The 20,438-nt window shown below is 50.0% G+C and overlaps 9 protein-coding genes across 9 annotated transcripts; 5 read left to right on the forward strand and 4 right to left on the reverse strand.

Moving 5' to 3' along the window:
- Positions 1-3: 3 nt before the first annotated feature.
- On the forward strand, positions 4-2,110 carry PPS1 (tyrosine/serine/threonine protein phosphatase pps1; the record flags this gene model as incomplete). The annotated part of the gene is made up of 2 exons (XM_064897865.1): positions 4-1,756; positions 1,806-2,110. The coding sequence occupies 2 exons, from the start codon at positions 4-6 to the stop codon at positions 2,108-2,110; spliced, it is 2,058 nt and encodes a 685-aa protein (XP_064756815.1).
- Positions 2,111-2,738: 628 nt separating this feature from the next.
- On the reverse strand, positions 2,739-4,664 carry LTR64_003510 (uncharacterized protein; the record flags this gene model as incomplete). Its single annotated transcript, XM_064897866.1, has 1 exon — positions 2,739-4,664. The coding sequence occupies one exon, from the start codon at positions 4,662-4,664 to the stop codon at positions 2,739-2,741; it is 1,926 nt and encodes a 641-aa protein (XP_064756816.1).
- Positions 4,665-5,518: 854 nt separating this feature from the next.
- Positions 5,519-7,789, forward strand: LTR64_003511 (uncharacterized protein; the record flags this gene model as incomplete). Its single annotated transcript, XM_064897867.1, has 2 exons — positions 5,519-6,108; positions 6,136-7,789. The coding sequence occupies 2 exons, from the start codon at positions 5,519-5,521 to the stop codon at positions 7,787-7,789; spliced, it is 2,244 nt and encodes a 747-aa protein (XP_064756817.1).
- A 951-nt stretch (positions 7,790-8,740) lies between these two features.
- On the forward strand, positions 8,741-9,506 carry LTR64_003512 (uncharacterized protein; the record flags this gene model as incomplete). Its single annotated transcript, XM_064897868.1, has 2 exons — positions 8,741-8,841; positions 8,927-9,506. The coding sequence occupies 2 exons, from the start codon at positions 8,741-8,743 to the stop codon at positions 9,504-9,506; spliced, it is 681 nt and encodes a 226-aa protein (XP_064756818.1).
- A 398-nt stretch (positions 9,507-9,904) lies between these two features.
- SHE4 (SWI5-dependent HO expression protein 4) lies at positions 9,905-12,540 on the reverse strand (the record flags this gene model as incomplete). The annotated part of the gene is made up of 2 exons (XM_064897869.1): positions 9,905-12,385; positions 12,442-12,540. The coding sequence occupies 2 exons, from the start codon at positions 12,538-12,540 to the stop codon at positions 9,905-9,907; spliced, it is 2,580 nt and encodes an 859-aa protein (XP_064756819.1).
- Positions 12,541-13,684: 1,144 nt separating this feature from the next.
- On the forward strand, positions 13,685-15,124 carry TFB4 (RNA polymerase II transcription factor B subunit 4; the record flags this gene model as incomplete). The annotated part of the gene is made up of 2 exons (XM_064897870.1): positions 13,685-13,736; positions 13,803-15,124. 2 exons carry the CDS (start codon positions 13,685-13,687, stop codon positions 15,122-15,124), a joined length of 1,374 nt encoding a protein of 457 aa, XP_064756820.1.
- Positions 15,125-15,342: 218 nt separating this feature from the next.
- On the reverse strand, positions 15,343-15,850 carry LTR64_003515 (uncharacterized protein; the record flags this gene model as incomplete). Its single annotated transcript, XM_064897871.1, has 2 exons — positions 15,343-15,730; positions 15,798-15,850. The coding sequence occupies 2 exons, from the start codon at positions 15,848-15,850 to the stop codon at positions 15,343-15,345; spliced, it is 441 nt and encodes a 146-aa protein (XP_064756821.1).
- A 387-nt stretch (positions 15,851-16,237) lies between these two features.
- On the reverse strand, positions 16,238-17,877 carry LTR64_003516 (uncharacterized protein; the record flags this gene model as incomplete). The annotated part of the gene is made up of 2 exons (XM_064897872.1): positions 16,238-17,451; positions 17,502-17,877. The coding sequence occupies 2 exons, from the start codon at positions 17,875-17,877 to the stop codon at positions 16,238-16,240; spliced, it is 1,590 nt and encodes a 529-aa protein (XP_064756822.1).
- A 782-nt stretch (positions 17,878-18,659) lies between these two features.
- ARP3 (Actin-related protein 3) lies at positions 18,660-20,115 on the forward strand (the record flags this gene model as incomplete). Its single annotated transcript, XM_064897873.1, has 4 exons — positions 18,660-18,694; positions 18,743-18,765; positions 18,814-19,169; positions 19,216-20,115. The coding sequence occupies 4 exons, from the start codon at positions 18,660-18,662 to the stop codon at positions 20,113-20,115; spliced, it is 1,314 nt and encodes a 437-aa protein (XP_064756823.1).
- Positions 20,116-20,438: the final 323 nt, after the last annotated feature.

Raw genomic sequence — 20,438 nt, forward strand, 5'->3', positions numbered from 1 at the left:
ATCATGGCTACCGTTGTTCTTCAACAACACTCCGCGCTACGAGAGCAGTCGAGTACACCACCTCTGCTGGGTTCTACACTCACGCTGAACACTCCACGCTCGTCCACACCTATCCCGAATAAACACATTCCCTACTGCCCCCCAGGGCCCGCCCCTTCGGGTGAGATAACTCCACCAAGTTCTCCACCACAACGGAATCCGCCTGTGAAGTCAACCTCGACTCTTCACCCACCTCACGACCATCCCAAGCTCTTGAAATCACCTCCAATATATGGCCTGAGCAGCGACAGTCTAGCAGCAGCGCTAAAGCATGCTGCTGAACAGTCGCTCCCAAGTTCTGCCTCCGTGTTCCCCTGGTTACATGGCTTGCATCCGAACAATCAGACACAACTACAGTTCTTCGTGGCCAGGAAGAAGTCGTTGAGGAGCACACCGAGATGCTTAAGAGGGATCACCATCATCAAAGCAGGTGGTGACCTCAGTCGAGCACGAATGAAAGGCGCCGTTGCTCCGGACGAGGTACTCAACCTCTCTGATGAGGCAGGCAAGGGTTTCATCGATTGTGACCCTCCAGAAGGCTTCTCGGTGCGTAACTTCCATATCCAGGCCGCAAAGATGGCTCAAGTTTCAGATATCGTTGTCTATGGCGATGAGCGCACAAACCATAGGATCATCCAATCTGTTGCTGAAAGAGCGGCCCAGGTGCAGCGCTCCTGGAAGAAAGACCTTGAAGCACAAGGACAGAGTCCTGAAACCTACCACACTTTCGTCCTGACGTCTACTTGGGAGAACTTTGAAAAAGCTTATCCTGAGTTTGTTGCTGTAGATTCTCGTGGAAAGCCGACTGGGAAAGTGCTGGATTTCCTCCAACAGGAGCGCATCGAGATGTGTGCCATGTCCAAAGCCAGCCAAATTAGTCAAGGTGTTTACCAAGGACCGTCGCCTAATCCCATGCTACTGCCAACTGATAATGAGGGTCCTGAATTTGACCTTCTGATAGAGTGCAGTGACCATGCAAACATCCCTGACACGAAAACATTCTCTTATAAGTCGAAGCAATTGCAGAGCAGAACGAGCAACGATCCAGTCAACATCTCCTTCCCATCTTCGGGCTCGATGATGCCATCCTCCTGGGCACAAGCGGAGGCTGACGGAATACTCCGTATGTGCCAATGGATCTACAACCTGACACATGTCGCTCGGTCCACACCTTGTACCCCTGACAAGGACGGCGATATACCCATGACGGAGCTCACACCACGAACGCGAAAAGTCCTTCTTCATTGTCCAGATGGTTATACCGAGACGAGTCTATTGACTGTGGCATACTACATGTTTGCTGAAGGTGTACCCTTGCATGATGCATGGTTACAACTGCACTGCGACAAGAAGAGAAACTTCTTCGCTTATGCTTCAGATGTTGCCTTGTTGCGCTCGGTAGAGCAACGTATACTCGACGAGTCTCCTGCGAGTGTCAAGATATCGTCATGCCCAACCTGGTTAGGTAAATTCGATGGCAGTTTGCCAAGTCGCATAATGCCGTACATGTATCTCGGCAACCTGACACATGCCAACAATCCAGAACTCCTGAAGCGCCTTGGCATCAAGCGCATTCTTAGCGTTGGCGAACCTGTGTCGTGGTCGAAAGCGGAATGGGAAAGCTGGGGTCGTGAGAATGTCAAATTTGTTGACCGGGTACAGGACAATGGTATTGATGAGCTAGGGACTGAGATTGAGAAGTGTATAAAGTTTATTGGTAAGTGTTAACGCATGTCATACAAATCAAATGAGCTAATTTACTGCAGGTCGAGGCAAGAAAGAAGGCAGCGCAACACTTGTGCATTGTCGTGTTGGTGTGTCGAGATCCGCGACAATCTGTATTGCTGAAGTCATGGCAAGCCAGGAAATGAGCTTTCCTCAAGCATACTGCTTTGTGAGAGCTCGACGACTCAACGTCATCATCCAGCCCCATCTTAAGTTCGTGTACGAGCTTATGGTCTGGGATGAGATCCAACAAGAACGACGAGGGAACAAAGTGCAACGTGAGCTAGAATGGACAACAGTTGCCAGGGAAATCGCAAGTCTGAACCGACCTTACTCGAGAGCTTAGAAAGTTCCGAGGATGAAGGTGTGGGCAGCAAGGATGACGGAGAACACAACCGGCCCATCAGAAGCCGGAAGTTCGAATTGGAAGGGCAAAGCCAGAGCAGGTATCGACAAGAGATATAGACCCTACAGCAAGGGTTGTCGAGGACTGGTCAATTGGGATCGTCTCACAGATGACTTCATGAAGATGAAAGTTTGACGACATGATACGATGGGATGAAAGTATGAGGTTACGACAGATATGTTATGTCCATGCTATTACCACCAGCATACAAGATCACACGGACGACTCGTCAACATTGAGAAATGTGTGAATAGGGAACAGCTTACGAGTGGTGGCCTCTTGGTAAGGCAGGAATTGAACATGGATGGTATGGAGTGCATGCGCGAAAAAGGTATTGGATAAGAAAACACATGAAGGACACAGCTTGCATAGTGTTCAAGGCGCAAAAGCTTTCTGGTTGGAGCGTGTTGTTGGATCTATATTTCTTTTTCTTCATATACATATTTTATGCTTTTTGATAGGCCAGGATGTGTATGTATAGTTATAGACTTAATATGAATTGTGTTTCAACAAGCAAGGATCTCATTCTCCCACTCTCAATTCAGAAAGATACTGTGTTTCACTCAACTCAGTAACAAAAGAAGTACTCCACCGTCCCAAGCTTAGACGGATCCCTTTCCCCCAACGTCTTGCACCCACTCAACTCCAGACTCACACGATCCACGAAAGCACTCGATACTTTTCCGGCTTCAACAAGTTCTGTCCGACGTCCCTGAATAGTGAATATAGGAAGGTCTGCGTGTGGGGGCAGGAGTTCGTGGTCTTTGAGACCGAGGAGGGAAGTTATTGGAATTGTTGAGCCAGTTGATTGTTCATGGTCGAGGTAGGCGCGTTTATTACCTGGGGTTGGTGAGGTTGGAAGCTCGTCGTCTTGTGCTTCTGTGAGGATGGTGTTTTCCGACAACGTTGGGATGGTGATTATTCCTTCTTCGTCGTTGTGTGGCTCCTTATTGTCAAGTTGGGTGTAATACTCTTCTGGAGTCTGGTGCATTTCCGTATGAACTGCGACTAGCTGTGTGTCTGGACTGGTAGCGAAGCCGGGGTAGAGCATGAAGTAGTTTTGAGCTTGCATGAGTTCAGAAACTGGTCTCAGGAAGGCTGGGTGAGCATCTGAGACGTGGGCGGAGTCGTGGACGGTCTTAGATAGGCTTGGGTCGTGCTTGAGACGGAGGGAAAGGTAGTTTTGTAGTTCTATCCATTTGTCGCCGAAGTAGAGGACGGCTGTGGCTGATGGTGATTGCGAGAGGAAGATGGATTCTGGTGGGGATTCTGCGTGGTGGATGAAGGGGTCTTTGCCGTTTAGAGATGTGTGTGGGAGGTCGAGGGAGATACCCATGAGGAGAGGTGGTATGTCTTGCTCGTGCCGACTGTATTTGTACTGGAGAGTAAGGTAGGTTAGGTAGTGAAGGTAATTGGGTGAGGGTTCGACGTCGGGACTGAGAACAAGGACGTGCGACATTGGCGTGCTTGGAGGGTAGAACGATTCGGTGGTGTGTATGGAGGCGCTTGCGGGGTCGGATTTAGCTGGGTTGATCTGGCGCCGGAGGATGAGCTTGTTCTCGCCTTGGTGGTTTGGCCAGCGGAAATTCTCTAGGTAGTGCAGCGCAAAAGTATCGACGTTTTGCGGGATCTCAACAGTGATTCGAGGTAAAGATAGACCAGCATAGTCAGCACTCTGAAGAGAGTTGAGAAGCCTGATTAGAGAGCCGGCCGAGTTTCTGAATGGTGTGATGATAATGTTGATTTCAAGGTTGTTCAACAAGGATAGCCCTGTGCCGTCAAGACTGCTCAGCCAGCTGGTCGAGGGAGGAGCATGGTTGGGTACAGTGATCAAAGGGGTCCATATGGAAGCCACCTTCTCTTTAATGGTCAACCCGAAGAGTTCGTGGTCAATCTGTTGCTGGTCGACAAGGAAAGCGGCAGGCTTGAGGACTGAATGTAGATGGTTTATAGCAGACTGAATGGCCACGATACGACGTCTTCGCGAGGACCGTAAATTGTAGTCTGGACGCGCGTCGTGCACAAAGATTGGACAGTCTCTCTGGCTGATTCCGCTCACGTCCATGATCTGCTCGACAGCATCGTCGTTCAGGGGCAGGAGAGCCAGGTGAACGTTGGTTCTGTTGTACAGCGCAACATCACAGGCGCATCCCACCAGGCTGGCGGCAGTTCTCAAATCGTGGAGGAGAAAGATGACATTTTCCTTACCGTTGTGCTTTCCTAGTTGATGGGGACGAAGAGTGCGTGCGATGTGGTAGTATTTGACCAGACCATCGTAGAGCTGACCTTGAGCCAGAACCTCTCCCTGCGACGTAGTGTCTAGAGTCGAGCCCAGAAAAGACGGCTGACCCTGACTGCGACCAGTTCTTGAATCGATCCTACGTCCCACAGAGGGCACATCGGTAGGCAGATATTTGATGAACAGATAGATTGTCAGTATTGCGACAAGAGCTAGCAAGACTCTTCTCCTTCGAAGGAATGTTGAGGAGCGCATTCTGGACACCGATTGCCATGGTTGATTGTGTATAGGCAGGTCATGCTTTTTTTCGAACACGTTTGGGTAGACTGCTGGTCTCTTCGCAAGAGCCATACATCCTTACACCTGTACTGTTGCGAGCGTATGGGGTGGAATTGATCGGTGGTGACCTTTTACTTCAGAGCGTGTATAGGTGTTACTGTCAGTAAAGGTGCCCCGAAAAGTGCACCCGGATGTGGCTATAGTAGCCTGAGGCATTCTCAGAGGCTCTCGAATCCCAGATCACTCCACTCCACTCGAGCTCATCGAAACCGACCAGGATTGCACTTGTGAGCAGGACGAGTACTGGTGCTGTACCACCACCATCGTTGACTATAATTTCACCCTTAACCAAGAAAAGGACTGGACAAAAATTGCAGGCAGGATACGATTTGAGCGCAAAACAGCAGCAAATCCATCAATCTTCACCACCAACTAATACTGGATCTTCTCACAACGATCATCATGTTAACTCAGTAGCATTGGCATTGCCGCTGTATCGAACTATGCGAGGCCTCACCAGTCGCGGGGTGAGGCCATATGTCCGGCAGGCTTCGCTCCCTTCCTCCCTCCCACCTATACGAAGGACAATATTGCCACCAACTCGAATTAGCCTAACTGCTGCCGATGCCTTTGCGATCCTCCTCCCTTCAGTGCTTACTGCTGCTTTCGTTTTTGATGTGACAGCGAAAAAGGAGCGCAGTCAGGAATGGGACCGTCAAATAGCTACCGTTGAGAGAGAGGTTGAGCAGTTGAGACATAAACAGCTGGAAGCATGGACACGTATACAGCATTGCTCTGTCTCTCGTGGTGCGTGCCAGCAGCGGAGAATGATGACAACCGTCGCAAATACCGCGCTTCCAGATGTTGATATGGACCCTCTTGGTAAAGAGAGGGAGATCAATGCTGCCGACGTTGACGACAACACAGAGCCTCATTTAGACTACGGGTCACAACCTCTCGCACATCAGAACGCTCAAAAACGCTATGAGCGCTTAATAGCTATCAGACTAGCCCTTCAGTTCATGCTCCAACTGCGCACTGCAAGAACGAACCTCTACAATCACACTCCTGACTACGATAGTACGCGGGCAACTTACAACCAGAGCATGGACTACTTGGTCGAGGAGTTGGAGAAAATCTCAAGGCTAATTAGCAAGTTGATGATAGAAAGTGTCCCCTGGGGTACCACTATCCCAGAAGCTGATCAGCCACGGAAGGAGGAGCTGAATCGCCGCTTGGGCGAGCTTATACATACTTACAGGATAGGCGATGTGCATGTACCAGACTTCATCACTTCTTACATTCAACTAATCTCAGAGTACAAGCTGGGTCCCTCCTCCGAGCGCTATGCCGAGATGATGAGAGTTTTCTCCGATGTGACACACAACACACCCATGGCCGTCATGTGCGAGAATGCGTTGTGGGAATGCCACCAGCCTTTGCACAGCTACACGATAGCCAACATCATTTACCGACATGGGAATGATGTTGACGCTGCCAGGTTGCAAGAGTTCTTATCGAGGATGGTTCTGATTGATTCCTTTCCCAAGTCTCGTGTGCGTTGGTTCACTGCCAATGTCAACGACGTTCGCATCGCTATTCCAAGCACCAAGAACGCTTACTTGCTGACTGCCTTGGTGCGAACCACTCTGATGAATCGGCAACAGACCATTGCCGAGGCATATGCCACCGCTTTCTTCCGTCTCCAAGCCGAACGACATATACCTGGGGAATTCAAGTGGTATCTTATCGCTTGTTTTCTACAAGGCTACGGTGAGTGGGCCACCTGGGCTGCCGGAAAGCGCTGGCTCGAGGTTGCAGTCATGTGGGCTGTTGACATATGGCAAAGATATGAATATATGTTGGGCCGTGTGGTTTTACGAATGCTCGATTTCTGCGTCGCTTGCGACTGCCCCGATGAGTACGAGATGATTTTGCAAGCTGCAATTGCATCAAGTTTACCCCTGCCCACCATTGATACCTCCAAGGCATTGAAGTTCTCCGAAAGGATGAGTCAAATCCGCCTCGACTGGATCAGACGAATAAGAGAGGTTCAAGGAGATGCAGGAATCCCGAAGAGAATTACGGTGGACAACATCCGGCACTTCCAACAGTTACTAGCTGGGAAATTCGATGGTGGCAGAAAAATAACTGGAGCCTCGTATGATCCCATTGAATCGAAGTTGATATCAGATAATGCAGTGCAATTAGAGAGAAAGATGGGGCTCGGAGCTATTGAAAAACGACTTCCTCTAAACAACATTGACAGCCAAGACATGGCCGAAGCCGAGGCCGACAGCAACGTCGCTGAATCGTTCTATCCCATATCCGGACCATTAGAGCCACTAGCACGAACGCAGGAAGAAGGTGCCGAATTTACTACGCCATTCTTTCCTACGTCCCAGCCTACGTTTCCGACACAATCAGGGGCCTGGCAGAGTTCTGATCTAGCGGTCCCTGCCGTCGCATCGGCCTCCTCAGCGGTTAACGCCGATATTGAACACAAACATTCGCCAGATCCGACTCCACAACAGTACGACAGAACCTTCTCCACGCAACCGCATGCAGAAGGAGTTCCCTCCAACCGAAGAGGGTATTCAAGTCTAGCATGGCCATTCGATGGTGTCTACCACTACGTTGCGAAGCTTCAGAGAGCAGACGAGAAAGCTGTAGAGCTTGAACGCAAATTGAGCGAAGCCAAAACCAAGCTAGCCATTGCAGGAGAAATGGCGGGAAGAGTCGCAGGGCTCGAACGCGAATTGAGTGAAGCGGAGGCTAAGCTAGCCAGTGCAGGAGAAACGGCGGAAAGAGTCGCAGGGCTCGAACGTAAATTGAGCGAAGCCGAGACCAAGCTAGCCATTACAGGAGAAAGGGCGGAAAGAGTCGCAGGGCTCGAACGCGAATTGAGTGAAGCGGGGGCTAAGCTAGCCAGTGCAGAAGAAATGGCAGATGTGAATCGCCAACGTCAAAAAACATTACGGGACGAGCACGAAAATACCATCATAAAACACAAAGGTATACTGCAACGAGCCAAGGAAGAGCACGCAGCCACTCTCAGAAAATTAAAAATGCAACATGACTATCGAAGAAGACTGCGCTAAAGCAGTTGACGTTGCCGCATGACGTGCGTGGAAACCACGGTTCGCCAGCTAAGCGTCTATGGACGATGAAACGACCGCAACCGGGGCAACGTGAATCGAGATGGTGGAGAATATTCACTGTGCTGCAACCCTGACACGTCGAGCAAAGAGCCTTGATGGTCAGGTGTAGAATTACCAAGGAGGCCGGACGACAAACATTGATCAACGTAGACGGTGGCTCGAACGGCCTGCGGGCTTTGAGCAAACGTAGTCTCTGGTGGTGAGCTTCTGCAATAGCGACTGAGTGTCTATATTCACAGTGACAGCTACATTGGCAGGCCCAAGGATACGGTCTATCAGTGTGCAGATGGCGTAGCTACACTACACCATTGCTCGGCTTTGTCATCTGCAACCAGTGCACGGCTTTCAGGCTCACACGCAGCTCCTGCTTAGGGTTCAGGCACGACCTATTCTTACCTCGAGTCAATTTATCAGGTCCATGATGTCGATAGAACGAGCGCGAAGACACGTGACTACAGCAGTCAACGGAGCGAGCTGCCAATCTCGAAGAAGAGATGGGTCGTTGGTGCAGACATGATCTAGACAGTCGATCAGAACCAAGGGTCGAGGTTAATGGAATTGAGGTCAGAAATGGTCATGTATCTCTGGAAGGTTGGAAATACCCAGTATGTTCCGACCTTACTCGGACAATATAGAAGTGATGTACATCAACGTAAAGTATACAAGCTCGACTATTGTGATATGTACTCGATACGCTGTAATTCTGAGAGCTCGCAGAAACCAGCGTCCCAATAAAATCGCCGAAGATAGCCAATTATTTTATGCTCAGATACGCTATTTTGAAAGCAATCGTTCCTGACACGATACTGTCGCGTCTCACGTGTATGCAACGCGATCACCCCATGAGGAGAAGAAGAGCTCTGCTAGCACCGAGACATTTACAATACACCAATGCTATATGTGCTCGCCGGCGTCTTGAGCATCGCGCTCATTGCTGTTGGTAGCTATGCTTCTGATTTAACGTCGCCCTTTGCTTTCTACTCGACGCAGCAGTAAGTCGTCGAGCCTACGAACCACCCAAACAAGCTCATTTGCTTTGAGTCAATGCACTCAACACTGACGTTGTGTACTTATTAGTCTCGAACTCTCTTCTCTTCCTCCCACTGTCGCCCACAACGATATCCATCACCTCTTCTCGGCAGCCGTCTCGTCTTGTCCGACCACGCAATATGCTGTGATCTTCCAGCCGGGAGTTAGCAGCTCGGACTACGACCATGAAGAGAACCTTCTTACCCCTTTTCTTGCGTCGCCAGAGAGCCAAACGACTACTAATCTGAGAATCCTCAATGCTACTGGACAGGTAGACGTTGTTGGCGTCGTGAACACGATCCTCATGGACTGCCTGCACCATGGGATCAAGAAAGTAGAAACTCTGGATACTGGGGAGCTAGTCGTTGCACCATTGAGTGCGACAACTGTCAGAGAGAGCGTCATATATGCTGCTATGCCACCTCTTGAGGATGGGCTGAGAAAGCGGGAGAGGCAGATGACCTTGAGGGGGCATGAGAGATACGTGCAGAAGCTGGTAGAGGACTATTTTGGCAGTGAGGATTATACGCTTGTCTATGTTACGAAAGCCGCGGAAGAGGAGACCTCGATATGGAATGAGCACGAGGTTGGTCTTGGAGCTGAAGTGCCGCTTGTTCAGAATGATTGAGGCAGATTTGCTTCTCGTCTGGTTAATTATTAAACAAGTTGCAGCTGTGTTCACTGCGAGGTCAGTGAGCTATCCGACTAAAAACAACGGCGCTATCTACATACCGGCAGCCCTTCCAATTTGAACGATCAACCCTACTCTTCCTCGTGCCAGAGACTACTTAACTATTCAGGACGGCCACCCCTGTTGCATTACTTTTGACACTACCTGACAATTCTCGGTAAGACTTGGCAATAATGAAGCTAATATGAGGAGAACAAAACGCTGCCTTTCTGCCTGCGCCTGGAAGATGTCCCAAGGTCCAACGCCGTTACAAAATGCTACATCGCTAAGGGAAGCACACGATGTGGAGAAAATAGAGCTAGAACGAACAGCACCTAACAGTCTGTGGGCCGATGCTATGTCTTACCCATCAAAGTCTTCAGGACATCAACGCCAATCTCCAGAATACCCTGTTCCCGCACCTCTCTCAGTGCTGCTTTGACCTTGTCCACGCCGCTTGCTCCAATACAAGCCTTCTTGAATGTCTCACCTCGCCCCTGTTCTCCCTGCAACAGGTTCGAAAGCACAACGAATCCTCTGTGCTTCAGTCCCAGCTCCTTGTCGGAGGCCATATCAAGTACAACGTCAACAGTCCGCTCAAGCTTCTCTGCATCGTCTATGATTGAAATCCTGATCTCCTCATAGTCCGTCAGCATGGCCAAAGCACCACCAGCAGCTGAGCGAGTCTTGAAGTCCTCAACGTCAGCCATGGCAATCAGTATCCGCAGACGTTCTCGAGCTTTACGTGAGCCATCGGCATAGAGCACGATACCTTCTGGATGCGCGACAAGATTGCAGACGAGTTCGACAGCGGCACAGCGGACACGGTCGTTCGATGTACTGATCAGGAGGTCTTCGATGTCCGAGAGACTGGTGCGGATGATAACTTTGGCAGCATCGGAGGTGGGCGTTGAGGCGAGATTTGTTAGGGCAAGAAGTGCTTCGAAGACAGGTAGGAGGTCACGAGGACCCGAGTCGGTTAGAGTTGGACCTTCGGTAGTGAGTTGCTTGAGCAATGATGCAAGAGGTGGAATTGCAGATGTGATGTGCGGCGTGGCACCGGATGGGAAAAGATGGGCAGGATTGATCGAGATCAAAATTCGTGCAAGTGCATGTGCAGCATTGTGCGGGATTGCTGGTTTTGCAGGGACGTTCGACGATTTTGGCTGGGAGGAAGAGAGTAGTGCTTTTTGCTGTGGTTGTGGTTGGCAATGTGAAATGAGCAGGCGGACTGCTCCTTGCTGTGCAATTGTGCCCCGTTCCTTCGGGTTACGGGCCAAGCTGAGTAAGATCTTGTTTGTTAGCTGGATAGTCGCAGAGGAAGGCGCCTTGTTGATTTTGACCAATGTTGCAGTAACACCAGCTTTGATCAACGTTGTACAGCGCCTTTCGACGTGCTTGTCGTCCTCCAATTCTGAAACTTGGAAATCTGGTTTGCTGGCATTAGCATAGGCTCTAAGTTGTGACATCTTCTGCTGCTCTTCGGACAGGTTAGGCTGGTAATGCGTCAGATTCGTGATAATGCTAAGTCCACCGATTGAGATTTCGGGACTGCTATGATTTTCTTCGAGAGCAGATAGTATTGTTTTGATGACCTTTGGATCATTCGCTAGTCGTTCTTTCACCTCTGGTCTCAGAGATGTGTACGCAAGACCTTCAATAGAGTCAGAGATATTCTTTTCATCATGATCTTCAACAACAAGGGATTTTTGAAAAAGATCAACAAGGTCACTAACATTATCATTTCCTGCCTGGATGCCACCTTCTGCAGTTCCTCTGTTGGCTGTACGTAACTTGGCGAGTACGGTTGCGGCTATGGCTGGCTGACGACCAGTGCCGTTGCTTACTTTATCTGACAGCCAGGTCGTGCAATATTGCTGTATTGCTTTGCGGCAAGCACCTTCAACGCAGGCGGCATTTAGCAAAGCTAGAAAAGCGTCGTGTACTATAGAGTTTGAGAATTTTTGTTCGAGAAGAGGCATGAGGTTCGGTAGAAAGCCTTCGGTAAGGAACAACTGAGCAGTAACGTTTGAGGCGACTGGGAAGAGTTGTGCAGCAGCTGAGAAACTGATGACTAGGCCTTCAGGCTTTTGTTTGGCGACTTGTGATGTGATGAAATCGCTGAAGTATTTTTGTGCCTCGAGTTCGGCGACTTCCATGAACTTTGCGATTACCAATGTGGCTTGTCCTCTTACGTCTGCGGGCAAACGCAAATCCAAGGACTTCAGAAGTGCATCGAAAGCATCCTCGTCGATATGGGAATATAGCCTAGGAGTATCTGCGAGCAGCAATAGAGTGATACCTTTGAGGGCTCGTCCATCGTGGTCATGGCCACTCTCCATTAACTTGGCAATGAAAAGGACGAAAAGGTCGTCCTCAACCCGCAGACGAACTTCCTCATTCTGCCATAGTTTGACCTCAAGAACGATGCTTCTCATGCAGTTGGCTGATTCATCGCCTCGCGCAAACATATCCTCGAAGAACTCGGTGGTTGATTCGGAAAGTCGCTTAACCATGTGCTGCCGTATCTGGACATGACTTCTCGTAAGTTCTGAAACGATAGCATCCTGAGCATCTGATAATTTGGTTGGTGGTTCTTCAAGGACAAGCTGAAGACATTCCAGAGCAGTCGTGGGGCTTGGCTTTGGCGAACTTGGTGAACGGAGAAGTGCTACAGCATCTTCGCCAGCTTTGGGATCGTGATAATGTGCATACTTTCTGCACAAATCTAATAGAGGTGATGAGCTTTGTCCTTGGTGTAAGGTTATGAAGGCTGCTTGCACATCAGCATTGTCATGGCCAATAGCTGCAGCCTCTCTCAGTCTTGCTGAAGCTTGCTGTAAGTACAGTCAGAACAGGTACTATTATGCAGGTGGTCATAGTGTCGGCTTACTTGTAGTCGGCCCGATTTGGCAAGTTCTATTGCCTCGCTCGCCAGCACCGAAGCACGCTCCTCGGATAATGCTCTCGTGAGTCTACTCACCGCAGCCATGAAAGATCTGCGTGGTTCTTTGGTTATCGAGATAGACGGGTCTCAGTGTGATGTGTGTTTTTCGCTATCGTACAGAAAAACCAGAGTGGTGGCCACGTGAGTAGAAAAATCAATGGCCTGGCGTGGAGGCTCGAAATTTGGTTGGTTGGGGGAAGAATTTGAAGAATAAAATTTCTTGACCTGGGCGTGGGCGGTGATGGGAATGAATGGAAGTCTGACGATTATGTTGATTTCCAAGCGGTCAGCTGTCAGATGGACGCAGCAGACGCGTGCTGAGGTTTGCAGTCAGTCCTGAGATCTACTTTGTTGTTGAGAGTACAGGACGTGGTGGTTTGCAATTTCCAATGTCCACATGCAAACACGTGTGAAAGTGAGTGGCCGATGCAGTGGGTAAATGACTGTCAAGACGGTACGAGATACGCCGGCGAAGAATGTTCAAACACTGCGAATTATATTCAGGGCCGTTTTCAAGCTTGCAAGCAATGTAACCAATTGAAACTAGGCCCGCGACTGCCTAAATATGCCCAATTTCTTGTGTCGCTAGAGGGATACACAAGCCCTAATAGGCCGGAAACTTGTTTTGTTCGAGCGGAAGGCCTTTTTTATTGAAAAGCAATTTGCACATGCTCTCGAACGGCGGCCGAAGTGAAAGTTACATCCCTGAGGTATGACACGGCGGCTGACTTTTCTCAGTTTGTCCTGAGGCAAGGTGTTGACCATTGCTCCATGCTCAAAAGATGTTCCCGTGGAAAACGGAGGATCTTCAGGCAACCCTTCGGTGTCCCTGCCAAGCACTACCAGGCAATATTGCAAACACGATCGTGCTTGGTTGCTTCGGGTCCTCGACTAGTATCTACAGCTCTAGATTGTGATACCATCGTTCTGTATTGTTCGGGTGGTCGTGACCTCCCGCAGACTCGAATGGCGAGTGATAACGCATAGACCTTCCGCTTGCACTGATCTCTCGGATTGACCCGATAAGCGCGTTTGCTATCTCGACACTCCAAAGAGGTCTCGCCTTCGACTTGTACCACTGGAGTCTGATATTGGGCTTACCATTGGACAACAGTATTTATTTGCCATAATTCTGCATAATCTGAAAGCTAGTGCTCTGGTGGCCATAGTCACATCCAGTATAGTCAATATGGAAGGTGCAGATGGGTCAAAGCATTTCGGTGGTGATTTACCGTCACAAGGTGAGTCGTGTCATGTGCCTGTCTCGAGCAGCATCCTGGATGGCAAAGGATGACTGACTTGAGCAGAGCAAAGTCCATCACTATTGACGATCATCCTGGACACCAATCCTGCGGCATGGGCGTTACTTCATCCAACCCTAACACTATCAAGCGCCATTGCAGACATCCTCGTTTTCATCAACGCCCACCTAGCGTGTAACTTTACAAACCAAATCGCCATTATAGCAAGCCATTGCGACAAGGCGCAATGGTTATATCCTACTTCAGCCGCACAAAAGCCACCTGGCCACAAACATGGGAGAGTAAGAACTACGCAGCACGAGACTGAGGATGAAGACGATGATGACGTTCAACCAGCAAGCAACAAGAGAGCAAAATTGAACGGCATCCCGAAGACCGACCATGGCCTTCCTTCAAGCATGAGTGAATCCGAGAGTAAAAAGTACCGTCCCTTCAGGATGATCGAAGAGGAATTCATCAAGAATCTCCAGAGCCTCATATCAGGTACTTCACCTGAAACCGTTCAACAGAAAACAAGTACCATGGTGGCAGGTGCTCTCACTCTTGCCCTCAGCTATATCAACCGCCGATCACAAGAATACCAAGAATCTATAACAGGTGTTTCCAGCAATCTAGCAGACCAAGCAGTTGCCGCGGGCTCAGATCCTCACGCCGACACTGCAAGTGTTCTGCAATCACGCATTCTCGTGATTACCTTGTCACCATCCACGGATCTTGCCCACCAGTATATTCCCATGATGAATGCCATCTTTGCCTGTCAAAGATTGAATATACCGATAGACGTTCTACAGTTACCATTACCCCCAGACCTGAAACAGCCTGGCGCCAATAACGTCTCAGACGCATCTACGAAGTCATCCCAGTCAAGCACAGTCTTTCTACAGCAAGCCAGCGACGCGACACACGGCATCTTTATCGCTGCGAGACTGGAACCTACGACAGACTCTAAATCGTCCTCGAGACAAACCGGCTCAAACGCTGGAGATGGCGACGCCACTTCTCTAGCTCGATACTCCATGCTTACCTATCTCCTCACCTCTCTGCTACCAACACCTACATCTCGTCTTCATCTTATTACTCCAACACGTGTAGATGTCGACTTTCGCGCAGCTTGCTTCTGCCATCGTAACGTCATCAGCACCGGCTTCGTGTGCAGTATCTGTCTCAGTATCTTCTGCGACCAAAGTCTTGAAATACTCAGTCAGGAAGGATGCATTACTTGCGGCACGAAACTGAGTGTGAGAGCAGAGGGAGTGGGTGGTTGGGGTGGTGGAAAGAGACCAATTGTTGTTGCACCGAAGAAGAAAAAGAAGAAGAAGGGTTTGGGAAGCGCGGTCGGGACACCACGTCCGGGGACACCAGCGTGAGCAGTCGGAAATGTAGCATGAGCTACAATAGAGCAACCCCATTTCAACATCGAATATTGCAGATTTCCAGTGCAAAGCCCGATCCACACAGCAGACCTCGACAAGTTACTCTACAGCCACATGGAAAACTTAGTCAACCCTCCCCACCTGCCGCCCTTCACCACCCTGACGACACCCACCCAAACCCTCCTCAGCACATCCCTCTAACAACACTTACCTCACCCCCGCCCAGCATTACTTCCCGTAAACGGATTCGGCCAATTCCACGGCCACGGAATCGGCGTCCCAGGAATCGGCTTAAACGCCCATCCAAACGGATTATTCTTCCTCCTATCCTCATCCGTCACCTGTCGCAAGATATGAATTTCACCAGGCTTTGCCGCAGATGAAGACGAAGACGCCTGCTCGATAATAGGTCCTACCTCGGCAGCTAGAGCAGCCAGCCGATCTAGCTCTGCTTGGGCTGGTGCTGGGTCATTGGCGTAGATCTCACCGGCTGAGAATGAGTCTTGTGGTTGGGGCTGTTGCTGCTGTTGTGTGAGACGGTCGAGTTCCTGTTGCACGGTTTTGGCGTAGTGGCTTAGGGCGATGCAGAGCTCGTAGGGACTGTGTGAGCGGGAGGGTTAGGGCTTAGTCTCAGAGTTGTGGAAGGGGGTTATGCTTGGTCACGTACCTATAGTGTTTCTGGATGACCGCTGCAAGCTGGGACTCTGCTGATGTGGACATACTGGATCACGCTGTTCAGTGATAGATACGAGCTCGAGACGGTTCCTCTAAAGATTATATATATATATATATATATTGTGAGGAAAGAAGGATCCCAATGGTGATGGTGGTCAACTCAGCGCCAAGGAACCTCAGCTGCGGGGAGTGTGCAGCCATGAAAAGTCAATAAAGATTATGCTTCGTTCTGGGTCTGTGAGATTGTAATTATCTAGGTTCTTAGGATAACGTTCATGCTCAATGCCACGTGGATGCCATCGTGAGGACCACAATGTTCGTCAAACACTCGGAGTTGACAGTCACATTACAGAACTTTTGGGGAAAGCTTAATTTCCGCTCATCGCAGTAGTCCTTACAACAAATGAAGAACAGCTGCGAACTCGGAGCCCCTCAATCCTTGCTGGCTCTCCGAGCTCTGCATTTACGCGCGCCTTGAGCGATGAGGCCGCTTTGACGGCTGCGCGACATCACGCACACCGGCTTCCGCTCGTCGGAATGCATCGATGCCAAGGCGAAAGAGTCTGTGTTGTGACCGAAGTAGAAGTAGATGCCGTGCTTGGTCTTCTTGACTGCGAGTATACCAATCGCGCCTTGGCAAGGACTGTTCTGAACACCAGGATGCTTCATAAAGTCGTTCTTGATCATCGAGTACAAGGCCTCGTCTTCTGTGCATGTTTCGAGCTGGCCTTGTGATCTCCTTGTACAAGAGAGTATCCGATCTGCGGCTGTCTGAGCGGCAGCTGTTGTGGCCATATGTTCGCCAGTTCCGCTTGTTACGGTTGCCACGCTTTGCTCATCAGGATCGTCTGGATCGGCTGGTATGACGGCAGTACTAGTACCGACTAACGCAGCAGGTCCACAGCGTCCTTTGTGCTTCATACCAATTCCTCCGGAAGAGGAGCCAGCAGCGATACGGCCGAAGCAGTCAATCGCTATAGCACCTACTGTATCAGTTATGTGGTCATCAGGTTCGGTCTGGGATTGACGAGGTCCATGTGCCTGGTCTTCGGAAGGAGGTCGGTACACTCTTTGATGTGGGCTAAGGGCGTTCATATCCGGATCGAAGATGGCGTCAGCCTCTTCATCATATGTCGAGCCATCCGTTCTTGGTCGCTTACGTGCTTGGGCCATGGCAGCCAGATGGTCGTCTGTACCTGCACCATCATCCTCAAAATACGCGTTGAGCTCTTTCGAGAACCTCATTGAAGGACCATCGGCCACGGCGTGTTTTGATACAACATGGCGTCTTGACTCAGGCTGATCACCATTCGTTGGCGTGACCGGCTGACTCATTGTTTTTGTTGTCGCTAGAGCTGGTGTAGCTGGAGCGGAGTGGAAGGATCTTTGGTTGGAAACACTCGCCTTTTCAGTTTGCTTACGTTCTTCGGCTTCAGCTTTCGTCAAATCTCTTCTCCATGTCTGCCATCGATGTCGAGCTGCTTCGGAAATTAGGAAGTCTTTAGGCAATATGTTGACACCGTGCGATTCGGCGAAATCGACGGCTCCATCACCAACCAGGAAGTTTGGAGGAACTCTGGAAAGTGACAAAGGTAATATGCTGGCATCGAGTACTAAGCGAGCAACGACAATCGGGTTTCTGACTTCTGCAAGGCTGTTAGTAGTAATCTTGAAGAAGATAGAATGGATGACTGACGAGTGATGGCTCCGACTGCACCACTTCTGCCGTAATGGTCGACGATACAAGCGTCGCATTCGACCGTGCCGTCCATGGTCAAATTGCTACCATAACCGGCATTGGTGATGTCTCGATCTTCTAGGAGTCGTATAGCCATTTCAACGGCCTCAATAGCGTCGCCTCCATTCTTTAGAATGGTCATGGCTACCTTGGCTGCATCATTACAAGCCTTAAGGTGATTTTTCTCGTTATTTGTGCTATGATAGCCCGCTCCAGCATGGACGTAAATTGCACACAGGTCGCCGCCTTCGACTGAACGCCGGAAGTGCATGTCTTCTCCATACATGAAGCTGTCCTGAGTTGATCCTGAGACGTCTTGTTGGTTGGCGTGCATCGATGTACTTGTTGTCTGTGGTCCCAGTTTCTACGCTCGTTGTGCTGCGAAGCGCTTTTGTAACCGGCGGAGATCAGCAAGATTGTTCATGGAGTTGGGCTTGATAGTATGCAAACAGCAGGACAGTGTTAGTAGCCAGGCATTATTTGGGAAAGATTGGACGGGTCACTTGGACCTCAAATTAATAATAAGAAGACAGACTGCAGTCAACGATAATGCTAGGCTAGCCAGCTGGAGTGAACGGCGAAGAGTGCTAATGATTTGCAGAGTCAATGTGATGATTGCACAGGCAAGAATGTTGACCTTGAGGGCAGGGAAGCATGTCGAGAGTGTTCACAATCGCTGGGAGTGGAAGTCGCGCGATCGAATCGTGCCTGCCTTTGCATAGTGACGCGAAACACTTGTTGCATTTACGCGTCCTTACTGCTCTTTTTGAAAGACCAGGCTTCGCGAAGGAAGGAGCAGTGAAGATTGACTAACGGAGCTCTTGCAGCACGTTTGTTGCCAAGAAAAGGCTACGGAGGCGCTCAGCGGATCAAGCATTCGTCACTGGTATTCGTATCCCACTCAGGCCGTCTTGGTACGAGCCGCCGCTGTCATACTGAGGAATAGTTGTGCCTGCCAATTCCCATACACTCAAGGCAGTACTTCTTGGTGAAGCTTGGAGTGAATCAGTACACGCTGCTGGAAGTCTTTGTCATGTATAGAGCACCCTAGAGAGATCAGACCATCCTCACTATACTTCCAGAACATCCACAGCAGCCGGTGTCTACTCAGCAACGATGACTTCCCAAACGCCGGCCGTTGTCATGGACAAGTAGGTACATATACTCCCGAACGCGATCTATATTGACCTTCTGTATAGCGGCACCGGGTTTTCAAAGCTCGGTTAGTCCGCCGACTGGCCCAACGTAATTTCAAGCTGACGGGTATAAGGATTCGCTGGCAACGATGCCCCCTCGTTTGTCTTCCCAACTGCGATTGCGACGAAGGGTGCGCAAGGCGGCGCAGGAGGCTCTGGTTCTGGCAGACCTGCGGTGGCCAACAAGCCTACCTTCTTGACTGGTGGCACAGGTGGAAATCTAGCAGGAAAACGTGGAACTGAAGACCTCGACTACTTTATTGGCGATGAGGCAATCGCAGCAGCAGCAGGACCTGGCTACGGTATACATTATCCTATCAGACATGGCCAGATCGAGAACTGGGATCATATGGAAAGATTTTGGGCAAACTCGATATTCAAATACCTGAGAGTAGAGCCAGAAGACCACTACTTTTTGCTTACTGAGCCGGTACGCTCACAGACTCGAGTGTAGAAGCATACTGACACAATTGCAGCCTCTGAACCCTCCCGAAAACCGAGAAAACACTGCCGAAATCATGTTCGAATCTTTCAATTGCGCTGGCCTCTACATTGCCGTGCAAGCAGTGCTCGCCCTTGCTGCATCGTGGACCTCCTCCAAAGTCACTGACCGCTCTTTGACAGGCACTGTCATAGATTCTGGTGATGGCGTTACGCATATCATTCCGGTCGCTGAAGGATACGTGATCGGTTCGTCTATAAAAAGCATACCTATTGCAGGGCGAGACATCACATATTTCGTGCAGAACCTTCTGAGAGAAAGAGGCGAAGCCGATAGTACTCTGAAGACTGCGGAAAGAGTCAAGGAGGAGTATTGTTACGTCTGTCCTGACATGGTAAAAGAGTTCGCGCGATACGACAGAGAACCTGACAGATTCCTTAAACACACAGTAACACATCCTAGCGGAAGAACAGTATCCATCGATGTGGGCTACGAACGCTTCCTTGCCCCAGAAATATTCTTCAACCCGGAAATATACTCTTCAGACTTCCTGACTCCACTCCCTACAGTGGTCGATGGCGTGATACAGCAGTCCCCTATCGACGTCCGAAGAGGCCTGTACAAAAACATCGTCTTGTCTGGTGGCTCAACACTCTATAAAGACTTCGGCAGGCGTTTACAAAGAGACATCAAACATCTAGTCGACGCTAGGATTCGCGCCTCGGAAGCAAGAAGTGGAGGTGCTCGCTCGGGAGGTCTAGAGGTTCAAGTCATCACACACAAGAGACAGAGGCATGGTCCATGGTTTGGTGGCAGTCTGCTCGGGCAAACACCAGAATTCCGAAGTTACTGCCACACCAAAGCCGAATATGATGAGATCGGTCCCAGTATTGTTAGAAGGTTCGCTCTGCTTGGTGGCCCAGGCAGTACATAGACAATCGATCACGTCTGAACTAGAAGTAAACCTTTCAGGCACCAGTACGCGATATCTCATATACGTCCACCTGCAGTCCTGATCTTCACATTGTCGGCCGAATGTCGCGATCTTTAACCACAGACAGGCCGAGCACGATCGATGCCAAGACGGTTCGCCTGGATCCGAGCTCGGCGTTGTTTTCTCTTGTCGAGCCGGCCAGTGATGAAGCTGCCAGTATCCTTGCTTGCTGCAGTAGCCACGAATAGCTTGCAGGATGCGTCAATCTTCACTAACCATTCGACGTTGGTGCAATTTATCTGTGCCTTGCATGGTCTCGGCAG

Source organism: Lithohypha guttulata, assembly GCF_036872675.1.
Source record: "Lithohypha guttulata strain CCFEE 5908 chromosome Unknown scaffold_2, whole genome shotgun sequence".
Classification (NCBI taxonomy): Eukaryota; Fungi; Ascomycota; class Eurotiomycetes; order Chaetothyriales; family Trichomeriaceae; genus Lithohypha; species Lithohypha guttulata.